We start from the raw sequence: 15418 nt of genomic DNA, 5'->3' as shown, positions 1-15418 counted from the left end.
ATACCAAATGTCAAAGTACTCAAATGTAAATTCATAATTGAAATCATTGTAATCAATTTAGTATGGTTGCCCGATACGTTTTTTTCTACTGCCACAGGTGTTTACCCAGTAAGTCGATTTGCTTTGTGGGTTACATTTATTTATTTATTTTTTAATAAAGTTGCGTTGTCTGTGAGTGTAGGGTCTGGCAGCGATGGACCCCATCGTAGCAGCCGCTAAGACCATGCTGGAGAGCTCCACAGGCCTGATCCAGACTGCCCGCTCACTGGCTGTCAACCCCAAAGACCCACCCAAATGGTCCGTGCTGGCGGGACACTCCAGAACCGTGTCTGACTCCATCAAGAAGCTCATCACCAATATGAGGTATTCACACAACCTTCAGAATACAACACACACCTGTCAGTGGAACTGTTGAAGGTATTGTACATGGTGCATTGTTAATAATGGAGCTCATGTTTGTTCTCAGAGAAAAGGCTCCGGGACAGAGGGAGTGTGACGATGCCATTGAGGTTTTGAATAACTGCATTCGTGAGGTGGATAAAGCTTCACTGGCGGCCATCAGTCAACAGCTCACACCTAGAGATGACATCTCACATGAGGTTAGACTTTAATACAGTAATAATCAACTTGAACAATATCTGTAATGTTAATTTTTTTTAAAGGAAATTAGTCATTGTGGTCGGCTATGGTTCTTTAAACCACAGGGACAAACCAATATAATGATTACACCAATAGCTGATTATTTTTTTTATGATATGGCCATTAACATATGGTGGCTGATATTATAAGTCTGTGCTGTTCTGCCTGTTTAAACCAAAATGGCTTTCACACAAAGTGAAATCACATGCTTTCCATGAAATCAGGCCTCAAAACATTATAATGCACAGTAGAACAGCACTTTTGAAACCTGCCATTGGCATAGAGTATTTAAAGTGGAAAATTGTATGCTTATAATATCAGCCTAATCAGGTTGACACCGATCATTTTTAATAAAAATTAAAATAAAAGAAAAATGATGGCTGGCAACAATATAGTCACAGATAAATTGTGCATCACTAGTTAACACATTAAAATAACTTTCATTAAGCATTATATAATATAGCATTTGTTAATGCTATTAGTGTATGTTCTTGTAAAGTGTTCTCTTTTATAGTGATATTGTTTTGTGTTCATAGGCTCTTCATGAGCAAATGGCAGCATCCGTGCATGAGATCAGTAACCTTATTGAACCGGTGGCCATTGCAGCTCACGCTGATGCCTCTCAACTGGGTCACAAGGTGAAACCATTCAACCCACATTCAGTAAAACGCTAAGCCATCTCCTAATGTGTCTCAGTGGCTCTCAAACTATGGTACGGCATTGATATACCAGCGGTATGTGGAGTGTTCCCAAGTGGTAGGTGACAAGACTCTGGAAATGTACAATACTAAAAAGATGATAAATATAGGCTCGCATTTTAGTTTGACAGACAAAAAGGCTAGCATTATTCTATTTGCTCTCAAAGTAAGCATCCAGATGATCGATTTCATAAAGGCCTGCCCTGTGGCCTGCTTTTGACAAAGAAACACTGTTCAGCACTCAATTTTGAGCATGATATCAATAATGTTACCAGTCTGACAGGAGAAGTTTTAACTTTTTAAGCTTCGGTCAACCTGGTCTCTTAAGTTACTATAACTACATTTTTGCTAAATTAGTTTTAAGTGGCTCATTCTACTTATCGTGTCAGTTTACTGGTGAATCTCCGATCTCCAACCATAAATGCATTCCATTGCCAGATGCTCGGATGATGACGTTTAAGGAAACAAAACTGCAACTCTCCTGTTAGCTTTGCAGGTGTTTGACTGTCACCAGAGATGTCTCCTAGCAACCGAATTCATAAACAATTTGCAACGCTAGCATTTGTGCTACAGGTGTACGATTATCAAAAGAGAGTATAATTGACCATGTTTTGAACACCTGCTACTTTGCTAATTTTTGTTAAACACGCTTTAATATCAGTTAATGTAGGAACTTTGACTCATTTATCGATATTATTTAATACAAGTGAATGTTTATCACTTATTTTGTATATCTTCCTGGGTGCCGACATGATTGTTTGGTGTCACGCACCTGTATCTCGGCGAAATCGGAGTTAAAAATTTCTGCACTACTTTTCAAGTTGGAATTACGACTTCAAGTGGCGTTCCATTGCACTTTCCGAGTTGAATGGAACACAGCATAAGCACGATCTGTGCTGTGATTTCACAATCGAGTTGCATTATGGTGTATGGAGTAGGGATGCGCTCGGGTATTCGGATGTGGCACCAATGATCGATCATGAAATCGATGATCGATGGTGATCACGTATGATGTGACTTGTCACTTAATTCAAAATTCATTGACAATTACCTGACAACTAAACACAAACATTTCAAAGAGGGAGCTTATTTTTAATTCTGAGACTGATTATGTTGTGGTTATAGCAATCAAACTGATATACAATGCTGGAATGCTATCGTTATGATAATCTAAAGAGTGTAATTAACCATGTTTTGAACACCTGTCTCTGCAAAACGTTTGTTAAACACGTTTTATTATCATTTTATGTAAGAGCTTTGACTCGTTAATGGATATTATTTAATCAAATTGAATGTTTGTCACTGACTGTAAACCTCCCTGCCCTGGGTACCGAAATGTTTTTGTGACGTAACACACACCTGCATCTCGACGAAATGGGAGTTGAAGATTTCTGCATGAGTTTCCAAGTTAGAAGTACGACATAATGTGTCATTCCGTTGCACTTTCCTCAGCTGAAAAGTGGAAATTCTGACTCTTCTTGTTGAATGGAACGCTTCATTAATCATCACAGCAACAACAATACAGAGCATCGCGGCTTTCCCCACAGTAGCGAACACTTGGGGAGACACCCACACACCAGGCGTGTGGCAGTGGACTGAACGCGCTGAAGCAGTGCATATACAGCAGGCGAGTGTTTCAAACAGCTAGACTGAGTGCAGCTAAATGGAACAGAATGCAGCGTCTTCAAAACTGAAAGCGATTTGGAAATAGACTGTTCAGACACTCACTAAAAAGTCTGGTGCACACTTACAAAGATTACTACGGTAACCTGAAGGAAGAACAGACAGATGCATGTTGTGCACATTCTTTCATTGAGTTGGGCAGCGAATCTTCACATAATGACAAAATATGATGCATTATATTTTGATTATGCAATCTTTTGTACATTTTGTAATGCATTATTTTATAACAGCCTATAATAATGAATAGACGATACACTGGAACAACAAGACGCAATGCAGCAGACAAAGATGTTTGTCAGACATGTTATTAAATATACAGTTATGTTTGTGTGTGAGTACCTGTGAGTACTCAAGTAGACAAAATGACCAGAATGCCCATCCCTTATATGGAGCTGCCTGAAGTGTAAATCTGAGTATGCTCGCTTCCTCTGTCAGAATCGAGGAGTCAAGGGTTTGTCAACAGAAACTTCCCTCGCCCACTTAACCAAGTGGAACGGATGTTCAAAATGGCAGCGGGGATTCCCCCAATGGGAAGTGCTTAGGAAACTTAGCAAATGGATGTTTAAAGTGAAGTGGAATGCAGCCTAGGTGGGACTTGGATGTTCAGAATTTATCAGAGGTGCTACTTGGCCCAAAAAGTTTGAGAAGCACTGGTCTGGATGTTTATCTGAAGCTGTAGGTGTGCTCTGGTGTTACAGGTGTCGCAGATGGTCAGCTACTTTGAGCCCCTTATCATGGCAGCCATCGGAACAGCATCTAAGATCTTAAATAGCCAGCAGCAGATGAGCGTGCTGGATCAGACCAAGACTCTGGCTGAGTCCGCCCTACAGATGCTCTACACTGCCAAAGAGGCCGGTGGAAACCCCAAGGTGAGATGCCACCAACCAAACACAAACCACTTACTTCATTGGGTACTGACGGGGGATTATAATGTAAACTGAAATTTAATATTTATTATCTCTACTCCAGATAGTTCTCATAGTACTGTGTATGTGTGTTAGTTTAGCTGTACTTTAAGGACAAATTTGTCCCCTGCACTCAGCTAAACAGGTCAAACCTTCCCTTTGGGGGCATCTGGGGACAGCATCAATTGGAAAAAAGATTCATATATCAAATGATGTTTTGTTTTATTATTATTATTATTGTAAAACTGCTACAAGTTTTCTTTTAGGGTTTTGGTTAAGGTTAGGCTACTGTTCGATCATTATAATTAGCTTTAAATGAAAGCAATAGAACTCTATGGCATTCAAGGATGGAATATGCTGGTGTTCATTTTGTAGGTGAACACTAGCACCAGCCTCTTTGGAGGCCAAATCCAACAAATTATCAAATGTAATGTTTAATTAATACGAAATTGCATAGCAAATATGCAAAATACAGTTGATATAAAATCACATAGTTGCAGTTTAAAAAATGAACACGCCATGTGTGTAATATATTGCGAAAGAAAAGACAATGTACTACGTGCACAATGTCATCTGAAGGCACTCTTATTGCTGAGAAGGTGGCTGGAACGGATAACATTTTTCATTTCTTTGTTTATTTCACAATCAAGTGATGTTCATTCATCTATCTATATGAGTTTTACATCTGCAGTGGCTTGTTTCCTGGTGTCAGGCCTTTGCAGGCCTCTCAGTTGGTGGCCCCATTTTAACGGTCCGTAATCTGTCCTAGATGGTATTTCCTCATTTAGATAGTTAATTAAACATGTCTGTGCATGTGTGTGTGTATCCTCAGGCTGCTCACACACAGGAGGCTCTGGAGGAGTCAGTTCAGATGATGAAGGAAGCGGTGGATGATCTTGCTGCAACTCTGGCGGAGGCGGCCAGCGCTGCTGGAGCTGTAGGCGGAATGGTCAACTCTATCACTCAAGCTATCAATAAAATGGAGGACAGTCCCAGATTCGAACCTGAAGGGACGTTTGTAGATTATCAGACGACAATGGTGAAGACAGCCAAAGCCATCGCTGTCACCGTTCAGGAGATGGTAAAGGACTAATAGTGGTGAAGATTGGGTTCAGCAGAGTTGGTGTATCTTAATGGTTAAAGATCTGGGCTGATAACTGAAAGGTTGTAGGTTTAAACCCCAGAAAGGGTTGATTCATAAACGTTAATAATTCATAAACGAGTGGCAATTAAACATAACGTTTACACTTAAAATCACACTCCTGGCTTCTACAGAAGCGTATTGTATATGTCTTAATGGATTAGTTCACCCAAAAATGTAAATTCTCTCATCATTTACTCACCCTCATGCCATCCCAGATGTATATGACTTACTTTTTTCAGCAGAACACATTTGAAGAAAAAATGTCTTAACTCAGTAGGTCCTTAAAATGTAAGTGGATGGTGATACGACCTTTGAAGCTCCAAAAAGAACAGACAGTCAGCATAAACGTCATCCATACGACTACACTGGTTAAATGTATTCTGAAGCGAAACGATCACTTTTGGTGCGAAAAACATCAATATTTAAGTACTTTTTAACTATAAATCATCGCTTTCGGTCACCAGCAGTATACGCATTCACAAAAGGGTAGAATTCACGTTGTCTATGTTGTGTGACGTAATAATTTTGTTCAGATGTAATCTTGAGACATCCAGGATGAGCACAGAAATGCACCATTGTGAGTAAACAAACAGATACAAATACATATCTAAACCAAAACCAACTAAGCTTCTGTACAACGTTCCTCCTACTGTAAACAGCGCCGCTCTTCTAGGTATGTCACACGTGTGTCTGATCTCACGTGAACATGCCAACGCGATTTTGTAACACGCACGTACTTCTGCTGACCAGAAGTGATGATTTATAGTTAAAAAGTACTTACATATTTATCCTTTTCACACCAAAAGCGATTGCTTCTCTTTAGAAAACATTGATTTAACTAGTGGAGTCGTATGGATGACGTTTATGCTGACTGTCTGTTCTTTTTGGAGCTTCAAAGGTCGTATCACCATCCGCTTGCATTTTAAGGACCTACTAAGCTAAGATATTTTTTCTATTTTTCTTCAAATATGTTCTGCTGAAGAAAGAAAGTCATACACATCTGGAATGGCATAAGGGTGAGTAAATGATGAGAGAATTTCCATTTTTGGGTGAACTATCCTGTTTGGGTGACATATACAGTATGCTTCTGTAGAAGCCATCTTAAGTGTGAACTTCATGTTTAATTGCCACTCCCAGTGAAGAACCACACTACCTATAATCCTGAAGAGAAAACCAGAATATCAGTGCAGTTGCTGTAACCATGGAAATAAAAATTTCGGCAAAATAGCTTTGCAGCGATCATCCTCTCCCATGAAGCATTGTGAAACATGTAATCGAGTTGGTCTGCCTAAACTCTCAAACTATTTCTATATTTGTGTATATCTCAATATTTTGTGATGAACTTAAAATGTATTGTTTTAATGCTAATAATCCATTACTATAAATCAAGAGATTTATATTGTACCGTCATTTCTTCTTCAATTACATTATTCGCAATGCTGTAGTACCTCTTCTAATATAAGAATTTAAGGACAGTCTTGTACCTTTGTCTGAATACTGCTTGGTTGGTTTGGTTCATAGCTCAGGACTCATTGATAGAAATGAAAACATTGACTGTGTTATTAAAATGCTATGTTACCAGGTTACCAAATCCAACACCAATCCTGATGAGCTGGGTGGTTTGGCCAATCAACTGACCACAGAGTTTGGTGACCTCGCGTCAGAGGCCAGATGTGCTGCCATAACTGCAGAGAGTGATGAGGTAAAATGATGCTCAACTCTCTCCTCTGTTCTTCTGTCCTTTCGTTATGGATTTTGAGGCTCCTCCACATGAAATTATCTTAAAGCCAACGTGATATAAAAATCTACCCTATTTCTTTCTTAATTAACGTTCCTGTTCTTATTGTGCATTATTTATCAGTGCACTTTTTCCAAAGAAAATAAATTTTTGTCCTCAATCTTTCATTAAAATGTAATAAGCTCCACCTCCCTAATGACTTTCCTTTTCAGCTGACATCATCATGCCCTTATTTTTCTTCCACCTGTCATATTGAGACCATACCAATTTCGAAATACCAATCAATTTTAAATTGGTAAAATAAAATGTCCCGTCCATTGTTTTTTCCTGTGTTAAATGTCCTGTTTCACTTGAAAATGCATCACATTACGGAAGTACATGAAATTGTACAATGTTTCAATGTTGACTTGAAGATACTTTGTGTAAAAGTAAAGTCATTCTTTGCCTAAAAAGCCCAAGTACATCAGGATTGTCTGTGTCTTAAATGGTTTGTTTTTTTAGATTGGCTCTCACATCAGGAAGCAGGTGACTGAGTTGGGTTACAGCTGCACTGGTCTGGTCAGTAAAGCTGGAGCTCTACAGTGCAGTCCAAACGACTCCTTCACCAAGAAAGAGCTCATTGACAGTGCACGGAAAGTCTCAGAGAAGGTGACTGGAGACTGACCATTGTTTTTATTCCTTACATTATAGGGATAGTTCAGCCAAAATCTAAAATTATTTCTTCATTTAACAACCCTCATTCTTCTGAAAAACACTAAAGGAAATGTTTATCAGAGTGTCCAAGTTGCTCTCTTCCATACAGTGAAAGTGGATGGGGATCTCAGGCTGTCAAGCTCCCAAAAGGACAAACAAACACTGTTTTGTTTCACTGTATTTTTTATTTATTTAGTCTGGTTCTTTTTAAGAGGACTCAAGTGTGAACACCTTTTCTTAAACAGTATTTCTGTTGGCAGTAGAGCATGTTTGCCCATGACTTAATTTTTGTCAGAAGGAAACATTAGTTTTTTGTTTTGTTTTGTTTTTATGTAAATGTTATAGCAGTTTAAATCACAATTGTTTTGTTTTTTTCTTTTTCTCTCCCCTTTTCTCTCCAATTTGGAATGCCCAATTCCCAATGCGCTCCAAGTCCTCGTGGTGGTGTGGTGACTCGCCTCAATCCGGGTGGCAAAGAATGAATCTCAGTTGTCTCCGCATCTGAGACTGTCAATCTGCGCATCTTATCACGTGGCTTGTTGAGCGCGTTACCACGGAGACATTCATGTGGAGGCTTCATGCTATTCTCCGAGGCATCCATGCACAACTCACCATGCACCCCACCGAGAGCGAGAACCACACATTATAGCGACCACGAGGAGGTTACCCCACGTGACTCTACCCTCCCTAGCAACCGGGCCAATTTGGTTGCTTAGGAGACCTGGCTTGAGTCACTCAGCACTCCCTGGATTCGAACTCGCGACTCCAGGGGTGGTAGTCAGCATCAATACTCGCTGAGCTACTCAGACCCCCTTAAATCGCAATTGTTTAAAGTAATCGCAATTCGATTTTTGTCCAAATCATTCAGCCCTGTTGTACGCTATTTACCAAGTCCTCTAAAGCAATACAAAACTTTGTGTCATGGTCACATTCACTTGTATTGTACTGCTATAAATAACTCTTTTTGAAAGTAAGTCACATGGGTTTCAAACAATATGATGGTGAGTAAATGATGACAGAATGTTAAATTATTCATCAAATTTTTAGGAAAGTAGTAGGGAACTTCGAAGATACTGGGTGTCCTATTTGATGAATGTCATTTGGGTGCTCATCTGTCTTTATTTTCTCTCAGGTGTCTCACGTGTTAGCGTCACTTCAGGCGGGTAATCGCGGCACTCAGGCGTGTATCACTGCTGCCAGCACCGTGTCGGGCATCATCGCTGATCTGGACACCACCATCATGTTTGCCACGGCAGGCACTCTCAACCGCGAGAACGCAGAGACATTTGCAGACCACAGGTGCCTCAAAACTAGTCTTGTTTGATTTTATTGCCTGCTATCTGTCCTGTGAACATCACAATGACCATGATAGAAAACATTTTAGGGGCCAAGGAATTATTCAACACATTTGTAGAATTTTCTTTACTTTGAAGTCTCCTTATAATGTTAGTGAAGTTTTAGTAATGATCTTTTTTTCACCCTCTCTCTGAATTAAGCTGGCTGTTTTAGTAGTTAGTAGTAAATATGTGGGGTGGCACAGTGGCTCGGTGGTTAGCACTGTCGCCTCACAGCAAGAAGATCCTGGGTTTGAGTCCCAGCTCAACTGGGCCTTTCTTTGTGGTTCACATGGTTTCCCCCACAAATCCAAAAACAAGCAGGTTAAGTGAATTGTACATGTGAGAGACTCCCCCAGCCACTGGGGTTTGCATCAGGATGGGTATCCGGCATAAAACCTGTGCCTATCAAACAGTGCACTGTTTGTTTGACCATCCCGACCATCCTGACACAATATCTGTTTGGTGTTGTAGATTTGATATGACTTCACATATTAGACCGCTGTTGATTAGCAAAATTCCTTGCATGTGAAATGAGTAACAATGCTATATCAAGTTGCTAAAGACTGAATAGGTGTTGATATGTACTGTAAATGGTGGCCTCATGTTAATGAGCTTAAACGAATAGTTCACCCAAAAATGGTAATTTTCTTATCATTTACTCACCCATATACCGTATGGTCACCATTCCCTTGCACTGTATGGACAAACAGACATCATATCTCCATTAAAACATCTTCATTTGTGTTCCATGGAAGAAAGAAATTCATTCGAGTTTGAGACGACATAAGGGTGAGTAAATGATGAGAGAACTGTCATTTTTGGGTGAACTATTCCTTTAATGGTTGTTTACTGTTTACGGTGTTTGCATTTTAATTTCCAAAAATGGTCTGGGAGTTTTATGTTGTGAACGTTACAGTATTACAAAGGACATCAAACTTTTTAATCAGAAGAGTAAGCAAGATCCTGTTTTCTATGATATGAGACCAAATCATCAGATCCTGAGCTGTAGTATTGTTATCCAAAGTGTTTTTGTCACATGTGTGGCAGTGTACATCCTGTAGTAGCAGTGTAAATGTTTCTCCATTAGCAGGTTGTAGCTGTGATGTTAATCATGTTGTATTTGCTGTGTGTTTAGAGAGCACATCTTGAAGACAGCTAAAGTTCTGGTTGAGGACACTAAACTGCTGGTTTCTGGAGCTGGAGCGAGTCAAGAGAAACTAGCTCAGGCAGCGCAGTCTTCAGTCAACACCATCACCAAACTAGCTGATGTGGTCAAACTAGGAGCAGCGAGTCTGGGTTCTGAAGACCCAGAGACACAGGTATTGTGTGTATGTGTGTGTTTGGTTCAGTCCTCTGTAGTCTTTTCACGATTATTAAATCATCCTCTGATTATTGTGCAATTCCAGTCACATTTTACAGTCCAAATAAGGGAATTTTAAGCGAAAAAATAAATGCCATGAACAAAGTTTGTGTGTCTCATTTTCCAATGTTATTGCATTATGTTAGCACTCCAAATGAAGTCTTGAGTGTCTCACTGAGCCACACCATGACTGCACTCATGGCAGCTCCTGAAGAGCACATGAAGATTAACTGCTTGTGAAACGCTGTGAAGCTCACGCTGTCTGTGGATGTTGGTGCCAAACTCCTGCGATAATATAAGCGAGGATATTGATAGTGAAAGCAAAGCGCTCTGATTTTACTTTTAATTTAACGGTCATGTAATGGCAAATGTTCTTGGCCATTGCGGGTTCATACACGCAGTGTTATTGACACACAGTGACACAGAGAATTAGACGCCTGCTTACTCTGTTTCTGTGAAGATGATAGAATGAAGAAACAGATTTTCAAATACACACAGAATCTCTTCCTCCAGTCTTTATTGATGTGAAATAAGGGTTTGTGGGTTTAAACTTGAATAAGCAGATTAATGATTTATGATCAGTTGTTGGGGAGAAGTTTGGTAAATTCGGATGTTGAGTTGTAATTAATTATGCCGGGTCAATTTGACCCGGTGAGGTCTACAGTTGAACTTGATTGTCAGGACCAAGGAAGGATTAAAACAACTTGTCAAAATGAAGAACTTAGGGCATAAATATTTAACTATTGATAATATAATTTAATTTGGACAAATGGACAAAGACCAAAAAGAGAGACATATTTGAAGTATTTGTTAATATTTTGATATTTAAAATATAGTTTTTCATGCCATTTATACATTTGTAAAGCCTTAGAGGAAACCATATATACCTATTTTATATATGATTTCATGTTTAAAAAAGGACTTCTTAAGGTGTATGAAGCACACATACACCTTAAGAAGTATGACAGTTTTACGACAATTGAAAGCCCTAAAACAGACAATTAATGGTCATAATCGCAATTATTTGTTGGACAATTATTCGCCAGCCAAATTTCATAATTGTGAAAGCCCTGGGTCTCTGCTTGGCAACAAAATTTTTCTCTGGTTTCAGCTGTTTCTAAGGCACCACTGAAAAATTCATGTCATATTCTAGAATCTCAGTAGAGCTGTATTGTTCAAATAAATTCAATCTTAATGGAAAAAGCAAGGTTTAACCCCTTAATCTCTGGTGCATTTTTGGGCTGCCGCCAACAATGTTTCACACTCAAATTTAAAAGCTCATCATTCGCACATACTGTGGACTAATTGTACAAAATTAGTCTAATTTTTCAAACAAATGACTCCAATTATTTTCATAAATAATATTGTATGTGTTTATAATCTTATGATTATGTCCTAAATCTGTAAACATGTAATTCTGGTTCTGTTTACTCTACCTCACTTTGAAAAGTTTAATTTCATTCCACTAGGTGGCAGAAAGCACTAGAAAAAATAAATCTCTATCACATTCCATCACAATATACAGATCTGAAATGTAGGTGGCGCTCTAACGCATTTTAGCATTCACAGATGTGCTTGTCCAGAGACATGTAGTCTAATATCTATTGGAGCATAAAAGAGATGTTTGTATTTGATGACTTACAGAAATCATATTTCACTTTGTGATTTTTTTGAAAATCTTTCGAACTGTGGTATTAGGGCAACAAAATAAACTGTACAGTCACATTCCTGAGAGTGAGAGCGTTTATTCGATATATGACTTGTCCATTTATGTGCTATGTGAAGGGCTATTATTTTCATATAAATATTTCTACCCCATTACCTCTAGAGGGTGTTAATTTTCAACACAAATTTTCTGAGGCCCTATTATATTAAGTAACGTGCAGAAGTGGGGGTTATCTCTGAAAAGTTCAGATTCTAAGATTTCAAATGGTACCTCATATGTCTGACTTGTAAACGGAGACTTTAACATGTTAAGTGTAAATGTTTTTTTGCAATATAGTGCCCTCCTTTGGAGTTTAAGGGGGTTTAATTACACTTCAACTTTCTTTACATGTCTGAACACTAAACTGGGTTTTAGCACAGTAGATGTGTAACACATGTACATTTTAGAATATACCCATGTGTTTGGCTGCTGTGGCAGAACTCTAGATGTATGCCATTGTGATATGTGTGTGTTTTCTCTTGTCAGGTGGTTTTGATCAATGCTGTGAAGGATGTGGCAAAAGCACTGGGTGACCTCATCAGCGCTACTAAAGCAGCAGCTGGTAAACCACATGATGATCCAGCTATGTTGCAGCTCAAAAACTCTGCTAAGGTAAGAGATGCATGCAAGTTAAGGCTCAACTTATTCACTGGCACATACAGCACTTCCACATGCTCTGTACCAATACCTAATGAGCTGCCTACAGAGGCAGCTTTTAAATCATAAGTGTAAATCAAAGGCTTCATAAGTGCGACATCCAAGAGAAATTTCAATGACTGAAAATAAATAAATAAAAACAGATAGTTTTACCCCAGATTTATGTTGGGGTTTATTAAAATATTGTGTCCATATTGTGTAAATAAAAACAAAAAAACAAAACAAAATTCAACTCAAAAGTGTGTGGGAAAAGCTAGAAATGTTTTGAATCAGAGCTAAATTAATTATTAGAGTTTTAACTGGAGTCCATACGAATGTCCATGGATTCATTTTTTAGCAAAGAGCTGAAGCTGTGCTAAATCTTGGAAACAAGGTGAAATTTATGCAAAAGGACGCATTAACGCATTTATCGTGAGACTAACGCGCTCTTGCTGCACGTAAGAACGGTCAAATGCATAGTAATAATGCACATCTTGCGAGAGATGAATGTAAACACAGTCGGTTATGTCTAGCTTGAATGCAAACAGATGCAGCAAAAATCAGGTATGTGTCCAAATATTTGATTTGTGCTTTGGCTTGCAGTGTAAATGAAGCCTAATAATCCTGCCGCCATATATTATGTTGTTAATAGCCTTATTAGCCTTACCAAACAACAATATAAAAAAAAAAAAAAAAATTGTTTGTCTTTTTTTTTAATTGGCATCTGCTTAATTTGGCTAGCTTCTAGGAAGTGACTGATAAATTTGCGGCAAAATATTTAGAGTTTGACGTCAGCAACAAAAGATATGGGAAGTGTTTTCTCCTTCCTTTTAAAAAATTTAAGTCTATTAATTTTCCTATCCTAATTGTTCATGGTTATATGATTAGTTGCATTTTATTGTTTGCATTTAGCATTGTTTTCTGTTTTCCACTGACCTGGAGCACATTGGTTTATAATGAAAATAAATTACTTATGCACAATATGTTGGTGACCATATCAGTATCGGCAATTATTAGGGTTGTTTTTTTGTTTTTTGTTTTTTGTTTTTTTTTATTATTATTGTTATTAGTCTGATTTCATTAATATTTGAAGCAGATAATATTAGACCTAGATTTGTTTCCAATTCAAACAGTAAACTCTTTCAAAAACACTAAAAAGTTATCCATCTTTTATACTGTACAATATAATGTTATAAAGTGTGTGAACTGAATTTTTTTTATATATATATATAAAAAATAGTATGGATTTATAATATAAGTTGTCTCAGCTATGTGCATCAGCCAAAATATCATGCACCTGTAATTAGAACTGATTGTTAGTTTCTCTTTTGATAACGTTATTTCAGCACATCCTCTTAAATGGCTGAACGTGAATCACAATGCAAAAGTGTTTGAAGAGTTTGTGATGTATTTTTGTCATCAGGTGATGGTGACTAACGTGACGTCTCTGCTGAAGACAGTAAAGGCCGTGGAGGATGAAGCCACTAAAGGCACACGAGCGCTCGAGGCCACTATAGAGCACATTAAACAGGAACTGGCAGTAAGAGACACACTTTCACTAAACATATTGCTGAAAACATGTTTAACTCTGTAAGGATTTAATTTATGTCCTGATGTCCAAAGTCTATGTGTTAATCATATGTTTTGTCCTCACGAGGAACTAAAATAATAAAGATGTATCAATACCAGTCTTTTTGCAGTGCCTGTAGAACCGACTCAGTTTGGTAATGAAAGGCGGCTGCTTTTGAACACTCACGTGCATATTTGCATGCATGCTCTGAAGATCGCAAGGCATGAGCGTGTGTGTGCACGATCAAATGCATTTCTTGGTCAAAAATGTTGGTTGTCTTTAATGAATGTAAATAGTCTGGACAAAAAAAAATCCGTTTTGTGTCAAAGTGTGTCAAGTCGTTTTTATTTATAAAGCACTTTTTACATTACATATATACATTTTACATTTACATTACGTATATAATGTCTTAAATGTCTTCCTTGTTGAGCAGTTTCAGTGAAAAACTTCAGTGAAAATCATGCCTTAAAATTATTTGTCTTTAGGCCTCCAGAGAGTAGGCCAAAGGTGACTGTGGCAAGGAACCCAAAACTCCATAAGATTTTAGTTAATTTAGAAAAAAATCCTTGGGAGAAACCAGTTCCCATCTGGCTATATACCATGAAAGTATGCCAATATTAGTTAGTTATATGTAATACAAGTCATGTATTAATTGAGTTGACTGAATAGATTTTTGGTGGGCAATGTTTAAAACTAAAGGGTATTGATTGAACTTAGATTAATGAGATCTGTGCATTAGGCTTTGCGTTGTTTATTAAGCCTAACAGACCTGCCACTGTCTATTAAAATCATTAATATTAATCAAACGGGGGCCTGGGTAGCTCAGTGGTAAAATACTCTGACTACCACTCCTGGAGTTCGCTAGCTCGCTAGTTTGAATCCCAGGGCATGCTGAGTGACTCCAGCCAGGTCTCCTAAGCAACCAAATTGGCCCGGTTGCTAGGGAGGGTAGAGTCACATGGGGTAAACTCCTCGTGGTCACTATAATGTGGTTTGTTCTCAGTGGGGCGCTTGGTGAGTTGAGCGTGGTTGCCGCGGTGGATGGCGTGAAGCCTCCACACGCGCTATGTCTCCGTGGCAACGTGCTCAACAAGCCGCGGGTTGATGGTCTCAGACGCGGAGGCAACTGGGATTTGTCCTCCGCCACCCGGACTGAGGCGAATCACTACGCCACCACGAAGACTTAAAAGCATATTGGGAATTGGGCATTCCAAACTGGGAGAAAAAATAAAAGAAAAAAAATATTAATCAAACAACACTATTGACAAGAAAAAATTCACTGCTCTAAATTAATGTATTTGTTTTTAGTG

The 15418-nt window shown here is 38.5% G+C and overlaps 1 protein-coding gene across 3 annotated transcripts in view; it reads left to right on the top strand.

The window, feature by feature from the left end:
• Nucleotides 1–15418, top strand: part of LOC127433270 (talin-1-like) — a 264085-nt gene that overhangs the window by 193997 nt on the left and 54670 nt on the right. For all 3 annotated transcript variants that reach the window (XM_051684988.1, XM_051684989.1, XM_051684990.1), the window contains 11 exons: nucleotides 182–363; nucleotides 467–599; nucleotides 1176–1277; nucleotides 3719–3889; nucleotides 4758–5006; nucleotides 6652–6771; nucleotides 7309–7455; nucleotides 8633–8799; nucleotides 9973–10156; nucleotides 12389–12514; nucleotides 13962–14078. In XM_051684988.1, the coding sequence (XP_051540948.1) occupies nucleotides 182–363; nucleotides 467–599; nucleotides 1176–1277; nucleotides 3719–3889; nucleotides 4758–5006; nucleotides 6652–6771; nucleotides 7309–7455; nucleotides 8633–8799; nucleotides 9973–10156; nucleotides 12389–12514; nucleotides 13962–14078 (1698 nt within the window). The remainder of the gene's footprint in view (nucleotides 1–181; nucleotides 364–466; nucleotides 600–1175; nucleotides 1278–3718; nucleotides 3890–4757; nucleotides 5007–6651; nucleotides 6772–7308; nucleotides 7456–8632; nucleotides 8800–9972; nucleotides 10157–12388; nucleotides 12515–13961; nucleotides 14079–15418) is intronic.

Source organism: Myxocyprinus asiaticus, chromosome 43, assembly GCF_019703515.2.
Source record: "Myxocyprinus asiaticus isolate MX2 ecotype Aquarium Trade chromosome 43, UBuf_Myxa_2, whole genome shotgun sequence".
Taxonomy (NCBI): domain Eukaryota; kingdom Metazoa; phylum Chordata; class Actinopteri; order Cypriniformes; family Catostomidae; genus Myxocyprinus; species Myxocyprinus asiaticus.
This window is presented reverse-complemented; position numbering and strand designations above follow the sequence as displayed.